This window comes from Dryobates pubescens, chromosome 22 (assembly GCF_014839835.1).
Source record: "Dryobates pubescens isolate bDryPub1 chromosome 22, bDryPub1.pri, whole genome shotgun sequence".
In the NCBI taxonomy this organism is placed as follows: Eukaryota; Metazoa; Chordata; class Aves; order Piciformes; family Picidae; genus Dryobates; species Dryobates pubescens.
In genome coordinates, this window is record NC_071633.1 from 3,066,438 (window position 1) to 3,092,480 (window position 26,043).

The following is a 26,043-nucleotide window of genomic DNA, read 5'->3' on the forward strand; positions in this document are numbered from 1 at the left end:
AGGGTAGAGAGGCTCTGCAGAGGGACCTCGCCAGGCTGGGCAGATGGGCAGAGGCCAAGGGCAGGAAATTGAACACATCCAAGTGCCAGGTTCTGCACATTGGCCACAGCAACCCCAGGCAGTGCTACAGGCTGGGGGCAGAGTGGCTGAGAGCAGCCAGGCAGAGAGGGACCTGGGGGTGCTGGTCGATGGCAGGCTGAACATGAGCCTGCAGTGTGCCCAGGCAGCCAGGAGGGCCAATGGCATCCTCGCCTGCATCAGGAACAGTGTGGCCAGCAGGAGCAGGGAGGTCATTGTGCCCCTGTACACTGCACTGGTTAGGCCACACCTTGAGTCCTGTGTCCAGTTCTGGGCTCCTCAGGTTAGGAAAGATGTTGACTTGCTGGAAGGTGTCCAGAGAAGGGCAACAAAGTTGGTGATGGGTTTGGAACACAGCCCTATGTGGAGAGGCTGAGGGAGTTGGGGTTGCCTACCCTGGAGAGGAGGAGACTCAGGGGAGACCTTCTTGCTCTCTACAACTACCTTAAGGGAGGTTGTAGACAGGCAGAGGTTGGTCTCTTCTCCCAGGCAGCCAGTACCAGAACAAGAGGACACAGTTTCAGGCTGCACCAGGGGAGGTTTAGGCTGGAGGTTAGGAGGAAGTTCTACACAGAGAGAGTGATTGCCCATTGGAATGTGCTGCCCAGGGAGGTGATGGAGTCTCCATCATTGGAGGTGTTCAGGAGGAGACTTGATGGGGTGCTTGGTGCCATGGGTTAGTTGTTTAGGTGGTGTTGGATTGGTTGATGGGTTGGACATGGTGATCTTGAAGGTCTCTTCCAACCTGGTTTATTCTGTTCTATTCACTGTGCCTTGAATTTTTTTCTTAAGAGGAGACATGCCTTGAGATGTCTGTCTTGGTTAGTACCATCTTTCACACACATTTCCTTTGCCTTTTCTTGATCCATCTAACCCCACAATGTACCTTCCAGGTCTAACAGAGTGTTCTTCTAAGAAGCTGTACTTTGACTGCAGTGCATCAAACTGGACTTCCCAAACACCTGTACAGCTGAGCTGCCATACTCCTCAAACTGAGCATGTATGTATTCCACTTCACTCTGTGTCCAGTTATGGGGCCCTCAGTTCAGAAAGAACAGGGAACTGCTTGAAAGAGTCCAGTGCAGACCCACAAAAATCATTAGGAGAGGAGAGCCTGAGGGAGCTGAGGGCTCTGCAGCTTGGAGAAGAGGAGCCTGAGGGGTGACCTCATTCATGTTGATAAAGATGTGCAGTATGAGTTCCCAGAGGATAGAACCATTCTCTGCTTGGTGATGCCCCATGACAGCACAAGGGGCAATGGTGGAAGTTGAGGCAGAGGAAGCTCCATGGAAACAGGAGGAAAAGGTTTTTTTCCCTGTGAATGTGACAGAGCCCTGGAGCAGGCTGCCCAGGGGGGTTGGGGAGTCTCCTCTGGAGATATTCAAAACCTGCCTGGATGCATTCCTGTGTGACCTGCTGTAGGTGATCCTGCTCTGGCAGAGGGATTGGGCTGGATGATCTTTTGAGGTCCCTTCCAATCCCTAACATTCTGTGATCTGTCCTTTATTCTGTATTCTTTAAATGACACAGTGCAACACAGAAAACCCAGTTGCAGCTAACAGTCTACTTCTCCTTGGTTTGATTTGCCTAATCCAAACCAGCATATGTCCAGGTGGTCAAGGCCAAAAGCATCCTAGGCAGGATCAGGAATAGTGTGTCTGGCAGGACCAGGGCAGTGATCATCCCCCTGTATTCAGCACTGATAAGGCCATACCTTGAGCACTGAGTTCAGTTTTGAGCTCCTCACTACAAGAAACACATTGGAGTGCTGGAGTGCCCAGGGAAGTGGTTGAGTCACCACCCCTGGAGGTGTTCAAGAGCAGATTGGATGTGGCACTTGGTGCCATGGTCTAGCCATGAGGTCTGTGGTGACAGGTTGGAGTTGATGATCTTTGAGGTCTCTTCCAACCTTTGTGATACTGTGAGTGGGTCCAGAGAAGCTGGGAAAGGGTCTAGTGAGGAGTGACTGATAGAACTGGGGTTCTTTAGCCTGGAGGAAAGGAGGCTGAGGGGAGACCTCATTGCTCTCTCCAGCTTCTTGAGCTGCAGCGAGGTGGGGGTTGGCCTCTTCTCCCTATTAAGAAGTGGATAGGATGAGATGAAATGGCTTCAAGTTGTGCCAGAGGAGGTTGAGGTGGGACATTAGAAGAAACTTCTTTACTGAAAGGGTTATCACACACTAGAAGAGGCTCCCCAGGGAGGTGGTTGTGTCCCCATTGCTGGAGGTGCCAAAAAGAGGCAGAGGTGTAGTGCTGAGGGACATGGTTTAGCATCAGACCTGGCAGAGTCAGAAATCTGTGAAATAGGAGCTCAGTTCTTAGACAGTCAAAACAGTAAAGAAATGAAAAAGGATTAGAAACCCCAGAAGAAAAACCTCAGAAAACTAACCTTCATGAGGCTGCTTGGTTGGAAATGCAGCCTCATGGGGGACTTCTGAAGAAGTGGAATGGACATGCAGTGCTTTGTCTTAAAGTGACCATTGCTCCTTCTGTTCCTTAGTTCCAGGCAGAGTGTGTCTCAGGCTGTGTGTGCCCTCAAGGTCTGTATGATGATGGGAGAGGAGGCTGTGTGGAGCACAAGGACTGCCCATGCATTCACAACAACCAGTGGTATTCTTCTGGACAGAAGATAAAAGTGGACTGCAACACCTGGTAAGCTGCAGTTTCCTGCTCTCTCCCAGAATGTGACAGTGGTGTGGTGGTTTTAGGCTATACCTTTAAAATTGAGCTGCAGGTTTCAAGCAGAAAAGTAGAAAAATGTAAATAAATCACTCTTGGGTGTGAAAAGGAAAACAAAAGGTTGTTCTAAGCAAATTTGTTGGACAAATGAGCCTGCAGTGTGCCCAGGCAGCCAGGAGGGCCAATGGCATCCTGGCCTGCATCAGGAACAGTGTGGCCAGCAGGAGCAGGGAGGTCATTGTGCCCTGTGCTCAGCACTGCTCAGCCCACACCTTGAGTCCTGTGTCCAGTTCTGGGCTCCTCAGTTTAGGAAGGACATTGACTTGCTGGAAGGTGTCCAGAGAAGGGCAACAAATTTGGTGAGGGGTTTGGAACACAGCCCTGTGAGGAGAGGCTGAGGGAGCTGGGGTTGCTCAGCCTGGAGAAGAGAAGGCTCAGGGGTGACCTTCTTGCTCTCTACAACTACCTGAAGCGAGGTTGTAGACAGGCAGAGGTTGGTCTCTTCTCCCAGTCAACCAGCACCAGAACAAGAGGACACAGTCTCAAGCTGCACCAGGGGAGGTTTAGGCTGGAGGTTAGGAAGAAGTTCTACACAGAGAGAGTGATTGCCCATTGGAATGGGCTGCCCAGGGAGGTGGTGGAGTCACCATCCCTGGAGGTGTTCAGGAGGAGACTTGATAGGGTGCTTGGTGCCATGGGTTAGTTGATTAGATGATGTTGGATGATAGGCTGGACACGATGATCTTGAAGGTCTCTTCCAACTTGGTCTGGTCTGGTCTAATTCTATTCTACTCTACTCTACTCTACTCTATTCTATTCTATCCGGGGTAAAAGGAGCTGTACCATAACAATTATGCACTTCTCATTCCTTTTCTCTTCTCTTCTCTTGGCTGTTCTGCTTTGCCTGGGAGAAGACTACACTTCTGGCTGACCTTGAGATAAGCCTAACCCACTGCTTTTCTCTCAGCTTCTCTCTCTCTCTAGGTACAGGGGGGGTTGGGAGGGGAGTGGCAGTGGAGAAACTTTCCTGGTCATAGAATCATAGAATAGAATCATAAAGTCAACAAGGTTGGAAAAGACCTCAAAGATCATCAAGTCCAACCTGTCACCCAAGACCTCATGCCTGCTAGACCATGGCACCAAGTGCCACATCCAGTCCCCTCTTGAACACCTATTGGTCTTTCTGACCAGGGGTTTTTTGTGTTATTTGCTAACCATAAATATCTGTATAATATTGTAAATCCTGGATATTTTGTACCTAATCATTGCATTCCATTGTAGAGTGTAGTTTTTTGCTTGTAAATACAGCTTCATCTGCTTCTAACTGAGTTAGTCTGGCTAAAAGTTAATGCTGGGGGAAATTTCAACCCAACACAAATGGTCATATCCAGGCTTGTGTCCTACAGTGGCTGTGATAGCTGCAAGTACAAACTTTTATTTTCAGGCATATTCCTTTGCTGCCTGAGGAAATCTGATTGTGTTGAAAGTGCTGTTCGCAGCAGGCAGCTCTTATTGGGGTGAAAATGTCTTCATTTTTAAGAGCATAAGTACTATCACATCTGAAAAATGTAGCTGGTTAAACATGATGCTTAAAACCAGCCTAAGCTTCTGAAATTAAGACTTAAGATGCTCTGTACCTTGTCATGTACCAGGCAGCTGCTTGGATTGCCCTGCAGCTTTCCAAACAGGATCTGAAAATTCACCTCCTCTTCCCTCTTCTAGCACCTGCCAAAAAGGAGTTTGGACCTGCTCTGAAAATTCATGCTTCGGGACTTGTATGATCTATGGAAGTGGGCATTACATCACCTTTGATGGGAAATTCTATGACTTTGATGGCAGCTGTGAATATGTGGCTACTCAGGTAATGCTCATCAGAAGGCCTGACATGACACAGAGTCACAGAATTGTCACGGTTGGAAGGGACCTCAAGGCTCAGCCAGGTCCAAACCCCTGCCATGGGCAGGGACACCTCACACTACAGCAGGTTGCTCACAGCCACCTCCAGCCTGGCTGCAAACACCTCCAGGCAGGAGGCTTCCACCACCTCCCTGGGCAACCTGTGCCAGTGTCTTACCACCCTCATGGGCAACAACTTCTTCCTAACATCCAATCTCAATCTCCCCACTTCTAGTTTTGCTACATTCCCCCTGCTCCTATCCCTCCCTGACACCCTCAAAAGTCCCTCCCCAGCTTTCTTGTAGCCCCCTTCAGATCCTGGAAGGCCACAAGAAGGTCTCCTCAGAGTCTTCTCCTCTCCAGCCTGCACAACCCCAACTCCCTCAGTCTGTCCTCACAGCAGAGCAGCTCCAGCCCTCTGCTCCTCCTCATGGCCCTTCTCTGGACACCTTCCAGCACCTCCAGATCTTTCCTGCAATAGAGGCTCCAGAACTGGAGGCAGTGCTCCAGGTGGGGTCTCAGCAGAGTGGAGTAAAGAGGGAGAATCACCTCCCTTGAACTGCTGGCTATGCTTCTCTTGATGCAGCCCAGGATATGATTGGCTTTCTGGGCTGCAAGTCCTCACTGCTGGCTCCTGTTGAGCTTCTCCTCCCCCAGAACCCCCAAGGCCTTTTCTCCATGGCTGCTCTCCATCCAGTCCCTGCCCAGCCTGTATCAGTGCTTAGGATCACCCCGACCCAGCTGCAGGACCTTGCACTTGGTCTTGTTGAACCTCATGGGGTTGTCATGGGCCCAACTCTGCAGCCTGTCAAGGTCCCTCTGGATGGAGGTCCTTCTGGATGTTGCTGTTTAGATGGCAAGAGGTTTAAGACATGACAAGAAGTGCCTAGAAGCTGAGGTGCTTACAGGTCTCCTTAACATACTGGCAGGGCATCTACTGTCCTTTTTTGTTCTAAGATTCCCTATTGCCTGCCAGCACTCTCTCTGAGGTGTTTGCACATTCTGCCAAGACAAACTCTCTATTTTCAGTGCAGGCAAGTTGTGTGAATGTCTTTGTGGGTTGTGTTGTTGGTTTTTATCTGATACAGTGGTCATAAGTTTCATGCAACAGGACCACTTCACAGTGAGAACAAGCAGGTCATCATCAGTTATGGAACAAATCAGAACTGTATGTTTAGAAACCAAAGATATTGAAGCACACACAGAGTCTTCATTTTGTTTCATTGCCCCATTTGTTCCCCAGATTTTGCCACACATGAGGCTGTCTCACCAATGTGTGTGTCTGCAGAGTAAAGGAAATGATTGCAGGGTTTCACAGACAAAGCCCCAAAAAAGATTTACACATGGAGGAGATTTGAATGGTTGCAATTATCATGAGATTGAAACTCAGAATTAAATATTCCACCTAATTTTCTTTACTTCTTCCCTCCCCTCCTATTTCAATAGGATTTTTGTGGTGACAGAAAGTCCAGCGGCTCCTTCAGCATCATCACTGAGAATGTGCCTTGTGGAACTACAGGAGTCACCTGCTCAAAGGCTATTAAGATATTTCTTGGGGTGAGTAAGGGCACTCAGTGAGTATATATCAGTATTCAAGAGCATTAAAAAGATAACCCTTCAAAGCCACATCCCTAAAAGCAGCTCTAATGCCTGCATACAGCAAATAGATGTGGTGCTAAGGGACGTGTTTTAGCATCAGGCTTGGTAGAAGAAGGGACCTGGGGTACTGGTTGACAGTAGGCTGAACATGAGCCATCTGCGTGCCCAAGTGGCCAAGAAGGCCAATGGCATCCTGGCCTGCATCAGGAACAGTGTGGCCAACAGGAGCAAGGAGGTCATTGTGCCCTGTGCTCAACACTGGTTAGGCCACACCTTGAGTCCTGTGTCCAGTTCTGGACTCCTCAGATTAGGAAAGATGTTGAGATGCTGGAAGGTGTCCAGAGAAGGGCAACAAAGCTGGGGAGGGGTCTGGAGCACAGCCCTGTGAGGAGAGGCTGAGGGAGCTGGGGTTGCTTAGCCTGGAGAAGAGGAGGCTCAAGGGAGACCTTAATGCTCTCTCCAACCCCCTGAAGGGAGATTGTAGACAGGCAACCAGCACCAGAACAAGAGGACACAGTCTCAAGTTGTACCAGGGGAGATTAGGCTGGATGTTAGGGAGAAATTCTTCCCAGAAAGAGAGATTGGCCATTGGAATGTGCTGCCCAGGGAGGTGGTGGAGTCACCATCACTGGAGGTGTTTAGGAAGAGCCTGGATAAGGCACTTGGTGCTATGGTTTAGTTGATTAGATGGTGTTGGGTGATAGGTTGGACTTGATGATCTCTGAGGTCTTTTTCAACCTGATTAATTCCAATCAAATCCATCTCATCCTACCCCAAGCTTCCCTGGTGGTCTAGTGGTTAGGATTCGGCGCTCTCACCGCCGCGGCCCGGGTTCAATTCCCGGTCAGGGAAAGAGTTTTTGCCCCTGTACTCAGCATTGGTTAGGTTACACCTTGAGTCCTGTGTCCAGTTCTGGGCTCCTCAGTTTAAGAAGGACATTGAGACTCTTGATCATGTCCAGAGAAGGGCAATGAGGCTGAGGAAGCGTCTGAGGGAGCTGGGGGTGCTTAGCCTGGAGAAGAGGAGGCTCAGGGGAGACCTTCTTGCTCTCTCCAACTCCCTGAAGGGAGGTTGTAGCCAGGTGGGGTCTGGTCTCTTCTCCCAGGCACCCAGCACCAGAACACAGTCTCGAGCTGTGCCAGGGGAGGTTTAGGCTGGATGCTAGGGAGAAGTTCTTCCCAGCAAGAGAGATTGGCCATGGGAGTGTGCTGCCCAGGGAGGTGGTGGAGTCACCATCACTGGAGATGTTTAAGAAGAGCCTGGATGAGGCACTTGGTGCCATGGTTTAGTTGATTAGATGGTGTTGGGTGGTAGGTTGGACTGGATGATCTTGAAGGTCTTTTCCAACCTGGTTAATTCTATTCTATTCTATTCTAAGTGGATAATGGTTCAATTTGATGAACTTAAAGTCCATTTCCAGCCAAAATGATTTGTTGAGTCCATGAGTCTAGCTAAAGATTAGAGGCCCTCTTAAATTAATGTGTAAAGGTGTAGATTGTCAGGTACTGAATCCTCTCTCCAGCATTCTAGACCACTTTGTCATCTTGGAAAGCTATCCCAGACTTTGAGCTGTTGGCTTTGGAACAAGCTGTATTGTTACAAGCAGCTAAAAGTTTGTCTCATCATGAAAGCTGTTTGGCAGGAAGGGACCTGGGGACAAGCAACTGAATAGGAGGCAGCAGTGTGCCCAGGTGGCCAAGAAAGCCAGTGGCATCCTGGCTGGGATCAGGAATGCTTTGTCCAGAAGGAGCAGGGAGGGGATTGTCCCCTGGTACTCAGCTCTGGGGCGGCCACACCTCGAGTGCTGTGTCCAGTTTTGGGCTCCTCAGCACAAGAGAGATGTGGAGGTGCTGGAGCCAGGGCAGAGGAGGGCAAGGAAGCTATGAAGGGCCTGGAGAATAAATCTGGTGAGGAGAGACTGAAGGAGCTGGGGATGGTTAGTGTGAAATAGAGGAGGCTGAGGGGAGACCTCATAGCTGTCTACAACTACCTGAGAGGAGGTTGTGGAGAGGTTGGTGCTGGTCTCTTCTCACAGGCAATTAGTGATGGAACAAGAGAGAATGGCCTGAAGCTGCCACTGGGGAGGTTTAGACTGGAGAGTAGGAAACATTTTTCCCCAGCAAGAGTGGTCAGGGACTGGAATGTGCTGCCCAGAGAGGTGGTGGAGTCCCCAACCCTGGAGGTGTTTAAAGGTGGCTTGGATGTGGTGCTTGAGAATATGGTTTAAGGGTGAGCCTTGTAGAGTAGGGTTCTGGGTTGGACTTGGTGATGCTGAGGGTCTTTTCCAACCTGAATGTTTCTGTGAATCTGTGAAAGCTAGGTGTTCTAATACTTCTCTTTTTGCCTTTCAGAAAACTGAGCTGAAATTGGAGAACAAGGATTACAAGGAAATTCAGCGCGACGTTGGGGACGACGTGCGCTATTGGAACAGGACTGTCGGCCTCTACCTCGTTATTGAAGCCAGCAATGGTGTGATGCTTATCTGGGATAAGAAGACCACTGTTTTCATCAAGCTGACCCCTGATTTCAAGGTTAGGACCTGCCTGTCTTTTCAGAAGTAGCAGGATGAAAAGATAGAAGAGATATTGACAGGCTGAGGGAGACGAGGTGGTTCAGACTGGAGAAGAGAAGGCTGCAGGGAGATGTTATTCTGGCCTTTCAGTATATAAAGAGGACTACAGGAAAGCTAGAGAGGGACCATTTACAAAGGTATGTAGGGACAGAGTGAGGGGTAATGGCTTCAAGCTGGAACAAGCTAGAATTAGTTTAAGAAGGACATTGAGACTCTTGAACATGTCCAGAGAAGGGCAACAAAGCTGGGAAGGGGTCTGGAGCACAGCCCTGTGAGGAGAGGCTGAGGGAGCTGGGGTTGCTTAGCCTGGAGAAGAGGAGGCTCAGGGGAGACCTTCTTGCTCTCTACAACTACCTGATGGGAGGTTGTAGCCAGGCAGAGGTTGGTCTCTTCTCCCAGGCAACCAGCACTAGAACAAGAGGACACAGTCTCAAGCTGTGCCAGGGGAGGTTTAGGCTGGATGTTAGGAAAAAAATTGTTCATTGAGAGAGTGATTGGCCATTGGAATGTGCTGCCCAGGGAGGTGGTGGAGTCGCCATCACTGGGGATGTTTAGGAGGAGACTTGATGGAGTGCTTGGTGCCATGGTTTAGTTCATTAGATGGTGTTAGATGATGGGTTGGACTTAATGATCTTGAAGGTCTCTTCCAAACTGGCTAATTCTATTCTATTCTAAGACAAATCACTGACACTGAGAGTCAGTTGTCCTTTTTAATGACAATGCTTAGGTCCTACTCTCATCAAGTCTGCCTCTCCCTTCCATGGCATATTTCAAAGCTGTGAATGTGTTCATTATCTTCACCAGGGCCAAGTGTGTGGTCTGTGTGGCAACTTTGATGGCAAATCAAACAACGACTTTACAACAAGGAGTGGACTGCAGGAGACCAATGCTTTGAAATTTGGGAATTCCTGGAAGCAGTCTTCAATGTGCCCAGATGCCACATATGAGATTAAGCCCTGTGACCTGAAGCCCCATCGGAAGTCCTGGGCAGAGAAAGAATGCAGCATCATCCAGAGTAAAATCTTCAAAATCTGTCACTCCAAGGTTTGTAGAGGGCAGTGAGTGGTGGGGCAGAGGAGGGCAATGAGGCTGGCAAAGGGCCTACAGAATAAATCTTAGGAAGAGTGACTGAAGGAGCTGGGGATGGTTAGTTTGGAAAAGAGGAGGCTGAGGGGAGACCTCATTGCTCTCTACAGCTACCTGAAAGGACATTGTGGAGGGTCTGGTGCTGGTCTCCTCTCCCAGGTAATTAGTGACAGAACTAGAGGGAATGACCTCAAGCTACAGCTGGGTAGGTTTAGACTGGAGAGTAGGAAGAAGTTTTTCCCAGCCAGAGTGGTCAGGCACTGGAATGTGCTGCCCAGGGTGGTGGTGAAATCGCCAAGTCTGGGTGGGTTTAAAGGTGGTTTGGATGTGGTGCTTGGGGATACGGTTTAGGGGTGACCCTTGTAGAGTAGGGTTCTGAGTTGGACTCGGTGATGCTGAGGGTCTGTTCCAACCTGAATGTTTCTGTGATTTCTGTGATTCTCTGGCTGTGGAAGAGACCACTGCTCTTTTTAATAGCCCACAGAAGGAATCTTGTAGGAGACCACCGAAACCATGCAGTTTAGACAGGTTTAGCCCTAGTGCTGTGCCTCCATGTTGTCACAGCATACTTTTATGTCAGGCCCACAGCTTCCAGAGCCCAGTGCACAGAGAGCACTCCTTCATCTCTTGTCTCTTTCCTGAAGTACTGCTAATATTAGCAACAATTTGCTCTTAACTCCCAGTGGAAAAGTCACAAAGACTTTATCGATTTAGTTAATTTAATGTGCATGTCTGAGCTGATCCCTTCAGCAGCTAACACCCAGTCTAAGTTTCTCCTCTTGCAGTCCTAAGGGGGAAAAAAAGGGGGAAAAAACCACAAAAGTGGGAATGTTTTGGTAATGTATCCTTGGCTAAACTCCAAACACTGGCAGGCATAAACCTCACTGCTTCATGTCTGCTTTCCGATTGTTACCACTTGGCTAGCAAAGCTTGCTGCCAGGTAAGACCTCGTTGGCATCAATCTATCTTCAGTCTGAGAGCAGTAAAATGGAACTCTTAGGAAATGTGTCCCCTGCCAAGGACTCTTACTTCACTTTTTTTTCAGTCATAACAAATTCTGAAGGCACTACCTTACTATTTTGGTCCAAACTTCAAGCCCAGAATTTTTCTGAGTTGGTAATTCTTTGAAGCAGTCTCATTTCTGCCCAGCTCAATTCTTGTAGCTTAAGAAATGAGTTTGAAAACTGATTTGAAGCTGAAGTGGGGCGTCGTTTCTTTCCCCAACAGGTGGACCCAAAACCTTTCTATGAGGCTTGTGTTCATGATGCCTGCTCTTGCGACAGCGGTGGAGATTGTGAGTGCTTCTGTTCTGCAGTTGCTGCATATGCTCAAGAGTGTACCAAGGCTGAGGCTTGTGTCTTCTGGAGAACTCCTGATATATGCCGTGAGTAACAGTGAAACTCAGCTCTGTTTTTTGACCTGTCCTGTCAAATAAATCCTTCATACTCTCATGTCAAGCTCCTGCTGGCTAAGAAATGCAGTTTGTTTTCACACTGTATCAGGGAACAAACAGAAATAGTAAATGTGTGCATTGCAGTTATCTTTCATCTAGCCTGGCTTTTCCTTCCCCCTCTTTCTTTTCTTTCTTTCCTTCCCCCCTCTTTCTTTTCTTTCTTTCCTTCCCCCCTCTTTCTTTTCTTTCTTTCCTTCCCCCCTCTTTCTTTTCTTTCTTTCCTTCCCCCCTCTTTCTTTTCTTTCTTTCCTTCCCCCCTCTTTCTTTTCTTTTCTTTCTTTCCTTCCCCCCTCTTTCTTTTCTTTCTTTCCTTCCTCCATTTTTCTGTCCTCCCCCCTTTTTTTTCTGTCCTTCCCCCTCCTCTTTCTTTTCTTTCTTTCCTTCCCCCCTCTTTCTCTTCTTTCTCCCCCCCTTTTTAGGTTAAGTTTCAAGTCATGCTTCCATTATGCTTGACAATCAGTGAACAGCAGGAGCTGCTATCTTGATGTGGAATTTCATTTAGCTTGTGCTTGTAAAGATTTGATCAGAGCTGCATTCTGGCAACCAAGTTTTTAATGAACCCTCTTTCTCTCACCAGCAATATTCTGTGACTACTACAACCCTCGTGATATGTGTGAATGGCACTATGAGCCTTGTGGCAAAGAGATCATGACCTGCAGGGTGATTAATAATGTCAGCACCAACTTCACAGTGCCATACCTGGAAGGTAAGGAATTCCTTGCTATATTTGTATTTGATATCAGCTAAGTTTTTCCAGGCATCATTTAGTGAACACAGAATAATCAGTCCACTTGACAGTGCTGTTCCTAAACATCTTATATTGAATTTGTCTCCATTCTTCCATAAACATTTCCTGTGACGTAGTTTATTAACATGAGTGGGTGATAGTTACACTACTGTCAGACATGGAACTAGGTCTTTGCATTACTAATATCCTGAAACTCACAAGACTACTAGACCATTATTATTATGCATCCTAAGGCATTTCAACAGAGGGAAAACCTTCTGAGTGGTAAGGAAGAAAGTTTCTGATAGCTGGGGGGTTGTCACCTTCTAATTCTTTATGCATCAGACCCATCTTGACTTTATAAATGTACAGCATCCTCCTCCCTTTACAATGGAAAATACCTTTGACATGAGACACACTGATCCTGCTGTATATTGAATTCTTGATGAAGATACTGTGAGAGGGTTATGGGAGGGCTCCCTCTATTTTTAATGTATTTAATCTTCAGGAATTGGGAGGTGCAAGTCCTAGTGCTTGAGATTCATAGAATGGTTTAGCTTGGAAGGGACCTTACAGATCATGAATTATCTATTTGGGCTGGAGACATTTGGTCTACTAAAGGCACATGATCAAGGTCTAGTGTTTCAATGAAGGTAGTAAAAAAGTTCTTCACAAAAATATAGTTGATCTAGTGACCACATTTTGCTGTCTGTAAAGCACTGGAAGGTTTCTTTGTCTTAAAGTTAGTGGCTGGCAACAGAAATTAATACAAACTGGGGATTCCCCAAGAACTAGGATACCACAACTTCCCTGGTTTTCGTGGTTAAACTCTTTCTTAACCCTCCTCACCCCAATGTTACCAACAAGAATTGTTTAAGTCTTCTGGAAAGACTAAGGATTAATTTGAGTTGGAACTTGGAGGTTTCTTTTACTGTACTTGATTCAGTGACACTCAGCTTCAGAAGGCATCCAGTCATTGAGTTAACCCTTTATCTTCATCCTGTATCCTGTTCTACTTTTCACCAACAGGTTGCTACCCCAGGTGCCCTCCAGAGAAGCCTGTGTATAATGAAGAGACAAAGGAGTGTGTCAAGGCAGATGAATGTGGCTGTTACATCAATGGAACTTACATCCCTGTTGGGAATGAGACAACCACAGAAGAGAATTGCACAAAATGGTACAGGAAAATGCAAAACCCCCACCCCTTTTCTAGTAATTCAAGAAAGAATTTCTCTATGTTCAGCCCCTCATTTTCTTAGTGGCTCTGAAGTAAACAGAGGTGCAAATTCAGCTGACTAGACTAGACTAGACTAGAATTAACCAGGTTGGAAAAGACCTTTGAGATCATTGAGTCCAACCTATCACCCAACACCATCTGATCAAGTAAACCATGGCACCAAGTGCCTCATCCAGGCTATTCCTAAACAATCTCTCTTTCTGGGAAGAACTTCTTCCTAACATTCAGCCTAAACCTCCCCTGGAACAGCTTGAGACTGTGTCCTCTTGTTCTAGTGCTGCTTGCCTGGGAGAAGAGACCAAAGCCCATCTGGCTACAACCTCCCTTCAGGGAGTTGGAGAGAGCAAGAAGGTCTCCCCTGAGCCTCCTTTTCTCCAGGCTAAACAATCCCAGCTCCCTTAGCCTAATCTAGCTCTAAGTTCACTGCTCTGGACAGGAGTTGTTTCTATTGCAACACAAGATGGTTCCATGCTAGTTTTAAGATACTTAAAGAATGAAAGAGTTGATCTGAGCTTGAATAAAACCATGATAGGCAAGATTGGAAAATAGTACACCCAGAAGAATATCCCACAGGGTGAAGGCAGACAGATCTCTACACTTCTGTGCCATGAAACATCTGCAACATTTTAAACTTTGACTGTTTTGCTTTCAGTGTCTGCAGCCCCTCAGGATCAATCGAGTGCACACCAATCCCAGGTAAAGAACGTTTGGGTTTCTCTGCAGACGAAAAAGAAAACCATGCCTAAACCTGCTGTGTCTTCTCTAGAGGATATTTAGTACTGATTTGGGATAATTCTTCCCAGTGCAAGTGAAAGTAGTGGCCAAAGAAAAATGGCCAACACCTTTGAACTTCCCTGTTAGGGCTGCTTGTCTAATCTTTTCACATGTCCTCATATTCTTTCTCCCCATGCCCCATACCCAAAGTAATGGATTTCACTACAAGAGCCTGCACTCCCAGAACATGCAGGGTTATGGAAAGGTGCCAGGTAGTAAATGGCAGTTCTTATTCCTCTCAGAACATTCCAAAACTTGTTTTGTAAGTCTGTTCTTCATAGAATCATAGAGTGGTCTGGGTTAGAAGGACCTCCAAAGGTCATGTAGTCCAACCCCCTCTGCACTAAGCAGAATCACAGAGTCACCAAGTTTGGAAGAGACCTCAAAGACCATCAAGTCCAATCTGTCACCACAGACCTCATGACTAGACCATGGCACCAAGTGCCACATCCAATCCCCTCTTGAATACCTCCAGGGACAGCGACTCCACCACCTCCCTGGGCAGCACATTCCAATGGTCGATCTCTCTTGCTGGGAAGAACTTTCTCCTCACCCCAAGCCTAAACTTCCCTTGGCACAGCTTAAGACTGTGTCCGCTTGTTCTGATGCTGCTTGCCTGGGAGAAGACACCAACCCCCTCCTGGCTAAAACCACCTTTCAGGTAGTTGTAGACAGCAATAAGGTCTCCCCTGAGCCTCCTCTTCTCCAGGCTAAACAACCCCAGCTCCCTCAGCCTCTCCTCATAGGGCTTGTGCTCGAAGCCTCTCCCCAGCCTCATTACCCTTCTCTGGACATGTTAAAGTGTCTCAATTTCCTTCTGAAACTGTGGGTCCCAGAACTGGGCACAGAACTCAAGGTGTGGCCTAACCAGTGCTGAGTACAGGGGCACAATGACTTGCCTGCTCCTGCTGGCCACACTATTCTTGATGCAGGCCAGGATGCCATTGGCCTTCTTGGCCACCTGGGCACTAGTTCAGGCTGCCCAAAGCACTCTTGAGCCTCACCTTGAATATCTCCAGGGATGGGACCTTAGCTACATTCCTGGGCAACCTGTTCTAGTGTTTCACTACCCTCATGGTAAAGAACCTGTTCTTAATATCCATCCTTCTTGCAGGGCTTTGCTAAATATGTTTTATGTTCCTCTAAATGTAAAGATAAATCAGTGCAACGTATTAGCTTGAAGCTCCAGTTGTAGCTCTGAAAGAAGCCCAAGTCTCATGCAAATGCTTACTAGTCCACAAGCCATTTGCCTTTGTCTCTTAGCTGGCAGCAGAAAAATGGCACAATAAAGCTCTTTCTTGCAGGCTGTCCTTGTGTTGTCAATGGAACAAGATACGAAGTGGGCGAAGTTGTGGCCAACGTACAGAATGGTGAAATATGCACCATATACATCTGTGCAGAGAATGGCTCTGTGGTTATTGGAAATACTTATCCTTGTCCAACATCCTCCCCGACCACCACTTCCACCCCTACTCCTAGCACCACTCCTACCACCACAGGTAAGTCTTCAGAAGAGATGCACAGAGAGAATCATAGAATCAACCAGGTTGGAAAAGAGCTCCGAGATCATCAAGTCCAATCTATTGCCTATCACCCAACACCTCCTGACAACTAAACCATGACTCCAAGTGCCACATCCAATCCCCTCTTGAACACCTCCAGGGATGGGGACTCCACCACCTCCCTGGGCAGCACATTCCAATGATGAATGACTCTCTCTGGGAAGAACTTTCTCTTCACCTCCAGCCCAAACCTCCCCTGGCACAGCTTAAGACTGTGTCCTCTTGTTCTGGTGCTGCTTGCCTGGGAGAAGAGACCAGGTAGTTGTAGACAGCAAGAAGGTCTCCCCTGAGCCTCCTCTTCTCCAGGCTAAGCAACCCCAGCTCCCTCAGCCGCTCCTCACAGGGCTGTGCTCAAGGCCTCTCCCCAGCCTTGTTGCCCTTCTCAAGTCTTTCAATGTCCTTCCTAAACTGAGGGGCCCAGAACTGGACACAACACTCAAGGTGTGGCCTAACCAGTGCAGAGTACAGGGGCACAATGACCTCCCTGCTCCTGCTGGCCACACTATTCCTGATGCAGGCCAGGATTCCCTTGGCCTTCTTGGCCACCTGGGCACACTGCTGGCTCCTATTCAGGCAGCTGTCAATCAGCACCCCCAGGTCCTTCTCTGTTAGGCAGCTCTCAGCCACTCTGCCCCCAGCCTGTAGCTCTGCCTGGGGTTGCTGTGGCCAAAGTGCAGCCCCTGGCACTTGGACTTGTTGAATGCCATCCTGTTGGCCTCTGCCCATCTGTCCAAAAATATGATTAGGATATTTAAGACTAATGTCATATGTTTTATTTTAGCCCAAACAAATCCAGTTAGGGCATTTCAAACTAATATTCTATGTTTTATTGTTTCTTTAAAGCTTGCAGACGATGGAGTAATTTTTTTTCTCTCTTTTTCCCTCCCCCCCTTCTATTCCAGTTACAACTACAAGACCTCCAATCACTTCAAGTAAGTTGTAAATAGAAAATTAAGTTATGCAAATATGTCAAAGTAACATTTAAAGGAAGGGTAAATTAAAGATGGGCAATAAGGAGGGGGGGTGGGGGGGACGACATGGTATTCAAAAGATAACTAACTTGCAAAATTGTGATAAGTATAGAAAGGAAAAAGATCTTCAAAGGCTTCAGCCTGTAATTTTATTTTGAATAGAAATAGACTAGACTAGACTAGACTAGAATAGAATAGAAATAGATTAGACTAGACTAGAATAGAAATAGATTAGATTAGAATAGAAATAGATTAGAATAGAATAGAAATAGATAAGAATAGAGTAGAAATAGATTAGAAAAGGAATAGAATAGAATAGAATAGAATAGGAATAGAATAGGAATAGAATAGGAATAGAATAGACTAGAATAGAATAGAAATAGACTAGAATAGAAATAGACTAGACTAGAATAAACCAGGTTGGAAAAGACCTTCAAGATCATCCAGTCCAACCTAGCACCCAACACCATCTAATCAACTAAACCATGGCACCAGGTGCCTCATCCAGTCTCCTCTTAAACCCCTCCAGTGACTCCACCACCTCCCTGGGCAGCACATTCTCATGGCCAATCTCTCTTTCTGGGAAGAACTTCTTCCTAACATTCAGCCTAAACCTCCCCTGGCACAGCTTGAGACTGTGTCCCCTTGTTCTGGTGCTGCTTGCCCAGGAGATGAGACCAACCCCCACCTGGCTACAACCTCCCTGAAGCCTCTTAATGTATCCCCTGGTACTGCCGAGCCAATGTTAGAGCTCATTTCTCTTGTGAAAACAGCAAGTTGCAATGCATTGCTGTAGTCCTTAGGAGAATAGAATGCAAAATCTTCTCAGCATGCTTTCTGGAAGCTCAGGTGCTGAATCTCTGCCTTTCCTTGCAGCTCCATGCTTTGAGTTAGTCTGTGACTGGACCCAGTGGTTCGATGCTAGCAATCCAGAAGTGGATGGCGGTGACTACGAAACCTACGAGGCCATAAGGAAGAAATATGGAGACAAAATCTGTAAAGCTCCTGAGAAAATTGAGTGCAGGGCTAAAGATATGCCTGATGTGAGCATAGAGGAACTTGGCCAGAAAGTAGAGTGCAACGTGTCTTACGGACTGATCTGTAACAACAAGGATCAAGATGTGACTATGTGGGAACTCTGCTACAATTATGAAATCAGGGTAAACTGCTGCAAGGAGCGAGAAACCTCTTGTGAGACCAAACCAACTTCAACACCAACTACAACCACTTCCAGCACAACAGTACCCACCCCCTCTACAACCAGGCGGCCCATCACAACCACATCTACCCCAACCACCAGCACTCTGAGACCTTCAACCTCTTCAGGTATTTAGCAGACTCATGCTTTGACACAGGAGAAATAAAGGGCTGTTGGCTACTAAAGGCATGGCTTCCCTATAGCAGATATTGAGCTGCCAGGAAGTCTTGGCTTGGGGCACTATCCTTCTGCTGGAGAGAAGGTTCCCAGAGGACCTGTGGTACAAGATGATGTAGAGTACCATCATTTTGGGTGTTGTCTGGGTGGGGTTGTGCAGAACTTGTCTTTCTCATGCTGCTTTCTGTCTCTCAGTGCTGAAGTTTGCCTGTGGTTATGGATCTAGGGAGGATTTCTCTTCCAGGCTTCACTCTGAAGGTTGCCACTTGCTATGAACTGTGGCCTTTGGCTGCTGCTATCGAGTAGTAACTCTGTGAACTACTTCATCAGGCTGACACAGGGAAATTACAAACAGACAAGAATATATTCCCTTACTAAGGAATGTATAGTTCAGAGATATTGAACTCACCCCGTTAGTAACATTTGTTCATTGTAAGCATCAGCAGTTACCTACTATTAATATTGATTTTTGCATAATTCTATTTGCTAGCAAATAAGAGAGAACTTGGATTCGGTTCTTGCTGAGGTTTTTCATATTTTATGTGAATTTCAGAGCAAAACGTTTTCCTGTGGGAATGTTGCCAGAGGGCTGGAGAAATTCCCCTGTGGGGACAGGCTGAGAGAGTTGGGGTTGCTCAGCCTGGAGAAAAGAAGGCTCCAGGGAGACCTTAGAGCAGCCTTCCAGTACCTGAAGCAGGCCTGAAGCTGTGAAGGGTCCTTTTACCAGAGTTTGTTGTGATGGGATGAGAAGGAATGGATTGAAGCTGAGGAGGGGAGATTGAGACTGGGGATTAGGAAGAAATTCTTGAAAGTGAGGGTGGGGAGACACTGGCACAGGTTTGCCCAGGGAGGCTGTGGCTGCCTCCTCCATGGAGGTGTTGAAGGCCAGGCTGGATGAGGCCTGGGCTTGTGGGAGGTGTCCCTGCACATGGCAGGGGGGTTGGAACAGGATGATATTTAAGGTCCCTTCCAACCCAAACCACTCTATGAATGCTTGCTTCCTTCCCAGACCACAGCTTCCCCTCGCAGTTCTTACTCCATGAGACTGCGAGATGTTCTGAGTATTAATGCCAACAGAAAGCCTCCCAGAGCCTTACTCCTCCCTTTTACTTCTTGGCAGGTATTTTTAGTGAGATTTAATGAAAAGCACATTAGAGCAACATTCCTAGACTTTTTCCTAGGAAAGGACTCTCTGCGCACTGCTCTGGAATTCTCTGGGGCCAGAAAGGAAGGTCTGGTGAAACAGGCCCTCAATGTGCAAAGAGTGGGCTGACTGCTGTCGATCTGTGGGAGCTACTTCTATTCACAACCTGTGTGCAGTGCGTATTATGTCCCACTAACCCCTCTTGCACCTTTGTCTGACCTGTCTCTCCCTGCTGATCCTAACAGCACCACCTTCAACCACGACGACCACAGAGGCTCCTCCACCCATATCAACCACTACTCCTAGGCCAACACCTCCACAGCCTCCCAGCACCACCACCACGCCGTCTCCTCCCAGCACCACCACCACCACGCCGTCTCCCCCCAGCACCACCACCACCACGCCGTCTCCCCCCAGCACCACCACCACCACGCCGTCTCCCCCCAGCACCACCACCACCACGCCGTCTCCCCCCAGCACCACCACCACCACGCCGTCTCCTCCCAGCACCACCACCACCACGCCGTCTCCTCCCAGCACCACCACCACGTCTCCTCCCAGCACCACCACCACCACGTCTCCTCCCAGCACCACCACCACAACGCTTCCTCCCAGCACCACCACCACCACGCCGTCTCCTCCCAGCACCACCACCACCACGCCGTCTCCTCCCAGCACCACCACCACGCCGTCTCCTCCCAGCACCACCACCACCACGCCGTCTCCTCCCAGCACCACCACCACCACGCCGTCTCCTCCCAGCACCACCACCACCACGCCGTCTCCTCCCAGCACCACCACCACCACGCCGTCACCTCCCAGCACCACCACCACGACTCTTCCTCCCAGCACCACCACCACGACGTCTCCTCCTAGCACCACCACCACGACGTCTCCTCCTAGCACCACCACCACCACAGTGCCTCCTCCCAGCAGCACCACCACCGGCACCCCTATAGGTATGTGTCTCCTTTGTGGCCTTGTGTGATGCCTTGCTGTGCAGCAGATGATGCTCTCTGAGCACCTACATTGTTTCTCCCGTCCTGCCCCTGTCACACAGTCCCCTTACAAGAGTGGCTTTTGCACACCAGCACCCCAAGAGAGCCAGGTGCCCTAGCTGGGAGGGGACACTCCATGGCTTGGCAGTGCCTGTATCCAGATCTAGCCCTGTGTGCTCTATGGGGCCGAGAAGGGGAGGCCTGCCCAGGCACAAGAGCTTTGTTGTGGCCAAGCCTGGTGACCAGTGTAGAAGTGCCCCAGGGCCAGCCTTGTGTGCAGTGGAGGCCCAGAGCACCACCCACAAGTGTTCTGTTCTGCCCTGCTGTGTCTAACTGTTGCTCTTGTGTCCCCCAGACTGTAGCTGCCGCTGGACCGACTGGATTGATGTGAGTTACCCAGCTCCTGACAGAGACAGTGGTGACTACGAAACCTTTGAAAACATTGAAAACAAAATCCCCTCCTGGGAGTGTGCCAAAGTGGAGAACATTTCCTGCAGAGCAACAAAATTCCCTATCACTCCCATTGAAAACTTAGGGCAGAAGGTGGAATGCAGTGTGCAGCACGGCCTGATCTGTAACAACAAGGACCAGACGCTGGGAGGGATAATTCCAATGCCTGTCTGCCTCAACTACGAGATCAGTGTCTGCTGCACCCCTAACATCCCAGAGTGTATTCCAGGACCTAGCAGCACCCCAGTCACAACCACCACCACTACAACCACCACCACCACCACCACCACGCCGTCTCCTCCCAGCACCACCACCACCACGCCGCCTCCTCCCAGCACCACCACCACCACGCCGTCTCCTCCCAGCACCACCACCACGACTCTTCCTCCCAGCACCACCACCACCACGCCGTCTCCTCCCAGCACCACCACCACCACGCCGTCTCCTCCCAGCACCACCACCACCACGCCGTCTCCTCCCAGCACCACCACCACGACGCTTCCTCCCAGCACCACCACGCCTCCTCCCAGCACCACCACCACCACCACGTCGCCTCCTCCCAGCACCACCACCACCACACCTCATACCTACACCACCACGACGCTTCCTCCCACCACCACGCCGCCTCCTCCCAGCACCACCACCACCACGCCGTCTCCTCCCAGCTCCACCACCACCACACCGTCTCCTCCCAGCACCACCACCACCACGCCGTCTCCCCCCAGCACCACCACAACGCTTCCTCCCAGCACCACCACCACGCCGTCTCCCCCCAGCACCACCACCACCACGCCGTCTCCCCCCAGCACCACCACCACCACGCCGTCTCCCCCCAGCACCACCACGACGCTTCCTCCCAGCACCACCACCACCACGTCTCCTCCCAGCACCACCACCACAACGCTTCCTCCCAGCACCACCACCACGCCGTCTCCTCCCAGCACCACCACCACGACTCTTCCTCCCAGCACCACCACCACGACGTCTCCTCCTAGCACCACCACCACCACAGTGCCTCCTCCCAGCAGCACCACCACCAGCACCCCTATAGGTATGTGTCTGCTTTGTGGCCTTGTGTGATGCCTTGCTGTGCAGCAGATGATGCTCTCTGAGCACCTACATTGTTTCTCCCGTCCTGCCCCTGTCACACAGTCCCCTTACAAGAGTGGCTTTTGCACACCAGCACCCCAAGAGAGCCAGGTGCCCTAGCTGGGAGGGGACACTCCATGGCTTGGCAGTGCCTGTATCCAGATCTAGCCCTGTGTGCTCTATGGGGCCGAGAAGGGGAGGCCTGCCCAGGCACAAGAGCTTTGTTGTGGCCAAGCCTGGTGACCAGTGTAGAAGTGCCCCAGGGCCAGCCTTGTGTGCAGTGGAGGCCCAGAGCACCACCCACAAGTGTTCTGTTCTGCCCTGCTGTGTCTAACTGTTGCTCTTGTGTCCCCCAGACTGTAGCTGCCGCTGGACCGACTGGATTGATGTGAGTTACCCAGCTCCTGACAGAGACAGTGGTGACTACGAAACCTTTGAAAACATTGAAAACAAAATCCCCTCCTGGGAGTGTGCCAAAGTGGAGAACATTTCCTGCAGAGCAACAAAATTCCCTATCACTCCCATTGAAAACTTAGGGCAGAAGGTGGAATGCAGTGTGCAGCACGGCCTGATCTGTAACAACAAGGACCAGACCCCGGGAGGGATAATTCCAATGCCTGTCTGCCTCAACTACGAGATCAGTGTCTGCTGCACCCCTAACATCCCAGAGTGTATTCCAGGACCTAGCAGCACCCCAGTCACAACCACCACCACTACAACAACCACCACCACGTCGCCTCCTCCCAGCACCACCACCACGACGCTTCCTCCCAGCACCACCACGCCTCCTCCAAGCACCACCACCACCACCACGCCGTCTCCTCCCAGCACCACCACCACCACGCCGTCTCCTCCCAGCACCACCACCACCACGCCGTCTCCTCCCAGCACCACCACCACGCCGTCTCCCCCCAGCACCACCACCACCACGCCGTCTCCTCCCAGCACCACCACGCCGTCTCCTCCCAGCACCACCACCACCACGCCGTCTCCTCCCAGCACCACCACCACCACGCCGCCGCCTCCCAGCACCACCACCACCACGCCGTCTCCTCCCAGCACCACCACCACCACGCCGTCTCCTCCCAGCACCACCACCACGCCGCCTCCTCCCAGCACCACCACCACCACCACGTCTCCTCCTAGCACCACCACCACCACGCCGTCTCCTCCCAGCACCACCACCACCACGCCGTCACCTCCCAGCACCACCACCATGCCGTCTCCTCCCAGCACCACCACCACCACGTCTCCTCCCAGCACCACCACCACAACGCTTCCTCCCAGCACCACCACCACGCCGTCTCCTCCCAGCACCACCACCACCACGCCGTCTCCTCCCAGCACCACCACCACGCCGTCTCCTCCCAGCACCACCACCACCACGGCGTCTCCTCCCAGCACCACCACCACCACGCCGTCACCTCCCAGCACCACCACCACGACTCTTCCTCCCAGCACCACCACCACAACGTCTCCTCCTAGCACCACCACCACGACGTCTCCTCCCAGCACCACCACCACCACACCGTCTCCTCCCAGCACCACCACCACCACGCCGTCTCCTCCCAGCACCACCACCACGCCGTCTCCTCCCAGCACCACCACCACCACGGCGTCTCCTCCCAGCACCACCACCACCACGCCGTCACCTCCCAGCACCACCACCACGACTCTTCCTCCCAGCACCACCACCACAACGTCTCCTCCTAGCACCACCACCACGCCGTCACCTCCCAGCACCACCACCACGACTCTTCCTCCCAGCACCACCACCACGACGTCTCCTCCTAGCACCACCACCACCACAGTGCCTCCTCCCAGCAGCACCACCACCGGCACCCCTATAGGTATGTGTCTGCTTTGTGGCCTTGTGTGATGCCTTGCTGTGCAGCAGATGATGCTCTCTGAGCACCTACATTGTTTCTCCCGTCCTGCCCCTGTCACACAGCCCCCTTACAAGAGTGGCTTTTGCACACCAGCACCCCAAGAGAGCCAGGTGCCCTAGCTGGGAGGGGACACTCCATGGCTTGGCAGTGCCTGTATCCAGATCTAGCCCTGTGTGCTCTATGGGGCCGAGAAGGGGAGGCCTGCCCAGGCACAAGAGCTTTGTTGTGGCCAAGCCTGGTGACCAGTGTAGAAGTGCCCCAGGGCCAGCCTTGTGTGCAGTGGAGGCCCAGAGCACCACCCACAAGTGTTCTGTTCTGCCCTGCTGTGTCTAACTGTTGCTCTTGTGTCCCCCAGACTGTAGCTGCCGCTGGACCGACTGGATTGATGTGAGTTACCCAGCTCCTGACAGAGACAGTGGTGACTACGAAACCTTTGAAAACATTGAAAACAAAATCCCCTCCTGGGAGTGTGCCAAAGTGGAGAACATTTCCTGCAGAGCAACAAAATTCCCTATCACTCCCATTGAAAACTTAGGGCAGAAGGTGGAATGCAGTGTGCAGCACGGCCTGATCTGTAACAACAAGGACCAGACGCTGGGAGGGATAATTCCAATGCCTGTCTGCCTCAACTACGAGATCAGTGTCTGCTGCACCCCTAACATCCCAGAGTGTATTCCAGGACCTAGCAGCACCCCAGTCACAACCACCACCACTACAACCATCACCACCACGCCGCCTCCTCCCAGCACCACCACCACCATGCTTCCTCCCATCACCACGACTCCTCCTCCCATCACCACCACGACACCTCCTCCCAGCACCACCACCACAACACTCCCTCCCAGCACCACCACCACAACACCTCACCCTGGACCCACCACCACGACACCTCCTCCCAGCACCACCACCACAACACTCCCTCCCAGCACCACCACCACGACACCTCACCCCGAACCCACCACCACGACACCTCCACCCAGCACCACCACCACAACACTGCCTCCCAGCACCACCAGCACGACGCCTCACCCCGAACCCACCACCACGACGCCTCCTCCCAGCACCACCACCACAACAGTCCCTCCCAGCACCACCACCACGACACCGTCTCCTCCCAGCACCACCACCACAACACTCCCTCCCAGCACCACCAGCACGACGCCTCACCCCGAACCCACCACCACGACACCTCCTCCCAGCACCACCACCACAATACTCCCTCCCAGCACCACCAGCACGACGCCTCACCCCGGACCCACCACCACGACGCCTCCTCCCAGCACCACCACCACAACAGTCCCTCCCAGCACCACCACCACTACGCCGTCTCCTCCCAGCACCACCACCACAACACTCCCTCCCAGCACCACCAGCACGACGCCTCACCCCGGACCCACCACCACGACACCTCCACCCAGCACCACCACCACAACACTCCCTCCCAGCACCACCACCACGACGCCTCACCCCGGACCCACCACCACGACACCTCCTCCCAGCACCACCACCACAACACTCCCACCCAGCACCACCACCACGACGCCTCACCCCGGACCCACCACCACGACACCTCCTCCCAGCACCACCACCACAACACTCCCTCCCAGCACCACCAGCACGACGCCTCACCCTGGACCCACCACCACGACACCTCCACCCAGCACCACCACCACAACACTCCCTCCCAGCACCACCACCACGACGCCTCACCCCGGACCCACCACCACGACGCCTCCTCCCAGCACCACCACCACAACACTCCCTCCCAGCACCACCACCACGACGCCTCACCCCGGACCCACCACCACGACACCTCCACCCAGCACCACCACCACAACACTCCCTCCCAGCACCACCAGCACGACGCCTCACCCCGGACCCACCACCACGACGCCTCCTCCCAGCACCACCACCACAACACTCCCTCCCAGCACCACCAGCACGACGCCTCACCCCGAACCCACCACCACGATACCTCCACCCAGCACCACCACCACAACACTCCCTCCCAGCACCACCACCACAACGCTTCCTCCCAGCACCACCACCACGTCTCCTCCTCCCAGCACCACCACCACCACACCTCATACCTACACCACCACGACGACACCTCCTCCCATCACCACCACGACGCCTCCTCCCATCACCACCACTACACCTCCTCCCAGCACCACCACCACCACCACTCTGCCACCTTCTAGCTCCACAACCACCACACCTCCTCCCAGTACCACAACCACAACACTAGCACCTCCCAGCAGCACCACAACGACACCACCTCCTCCCAGCAGCACAACTACTGCAAGCACGGTCTCTGGACCAACAATAGTTACCAAAACCCCCCCAGTGCCACCAACTGAAGGACAGCAAGGTAATCCTCTGGCTGTGTTGTCATTTTGGCATTATAATGGGAGAAATCCTTTTGGTTTTGTTTTTCTTTTTGCAGCCTAACTTCTGCTTGAATT

The 26,043-nt window shown here is 51.2% G+C and overlaps 1 protein-coding gene and 1 non-coding gene across 2 annotated transcripts in view; both read left to right on the forward strand.

The window, feature by feature from the left end:
* The window catches only part of MUC2 (mucin 2, oligomeric mucus/gel-forming), a 72,061-nt gene that overhangs the window by 24,594 nt on the left and 21,424 nt on the right, over positions 1 to 26,043 (forward strand). Inside the window, exons 18-38 of the mRNA XM_054172005.1 lie at positions 972 to 1,078; positions 2,578 to 2,729; positions 4,479 to 4,617; positions 6,099 to 6,209; positions 8,603 to 8,782; positions 9,628 to 9,867; positions 11,137 to 11,293; positions 11,940 to 12,068; positions 13,119 to 13,266; positions 13,979 to 14,022; positions 15,405 to 15,599; positions 16,565 to 16,594; positions 17,510 to 17,900; positions 19,741 to 19,897; positions 20,056 to 20,111; positions 20,513 to 21,089; positions 21,288 to 21,594; positions 22,046 to 22,503; positions 22,537 to 23,539; positions 23,922 to 24,339; positions 24,505 to 24,569. Coding sequence (XP_054027980.1) covers positions 972 to 1,078; positions 2,578 to 2,729; positions 4,479 to 4,617; positions 6,099 to 6,209; positions 8,603 to 8,782; positions 9,628 to 9,867; positions 11,137 to 11,293; positions 11,940 to 12,068; positions 13,119 to 13,266; positions 13,979 to 14,022; positions 15,405 to 15,599; positions 16,565 to 16,594; positions 17,510 to 17,900; positions 19,741 to 19,897; positions 20,056 to 20,111; positions 20,513 to 21,089; positions 21,288 to 21,594; positions 22,046 to 22,503; positions 22,537 to 23,539; positions 23,922 to 24,339; positions 24,505 to 24,569 — 5,064 coding nt within the window. The remainder of the gene's footprint in view (positions 1 to 971; positions 1,079 to 2,577; positions 2,730 to 4,478; positions 4,618 to 6,098; positions 6,210 to 8,602; positions 8,783 to 9,627; positions 9,868 to 11,136; positions 11,294 to 11,939; positions 12,069 to 13,118; positions 13,267 to 13,978; positions 14,023 to 15,404; positions 15,600 to 16,564; positions 16,595 to 17,509; positions 17,901 to 19,740; positions 19,898 to 20,055; positions 20,112 to 20,512; positions 21,090 to 21,287; positions 21,595 to 22,045; positions 22,504 to 22,536; positions 23,540 to 23,921; positions 24,340 to 24,504; positions 24,570 to 26,043) is intronic.
* Positions 7,032 to 7,103, forward strand: TRNAE-CUC (transfer RNA glutamic acid (anticodon CUC)). The gene has a single exon. It is a non-coding gene; the product is annotated as a tRNA-Glu (tRNA).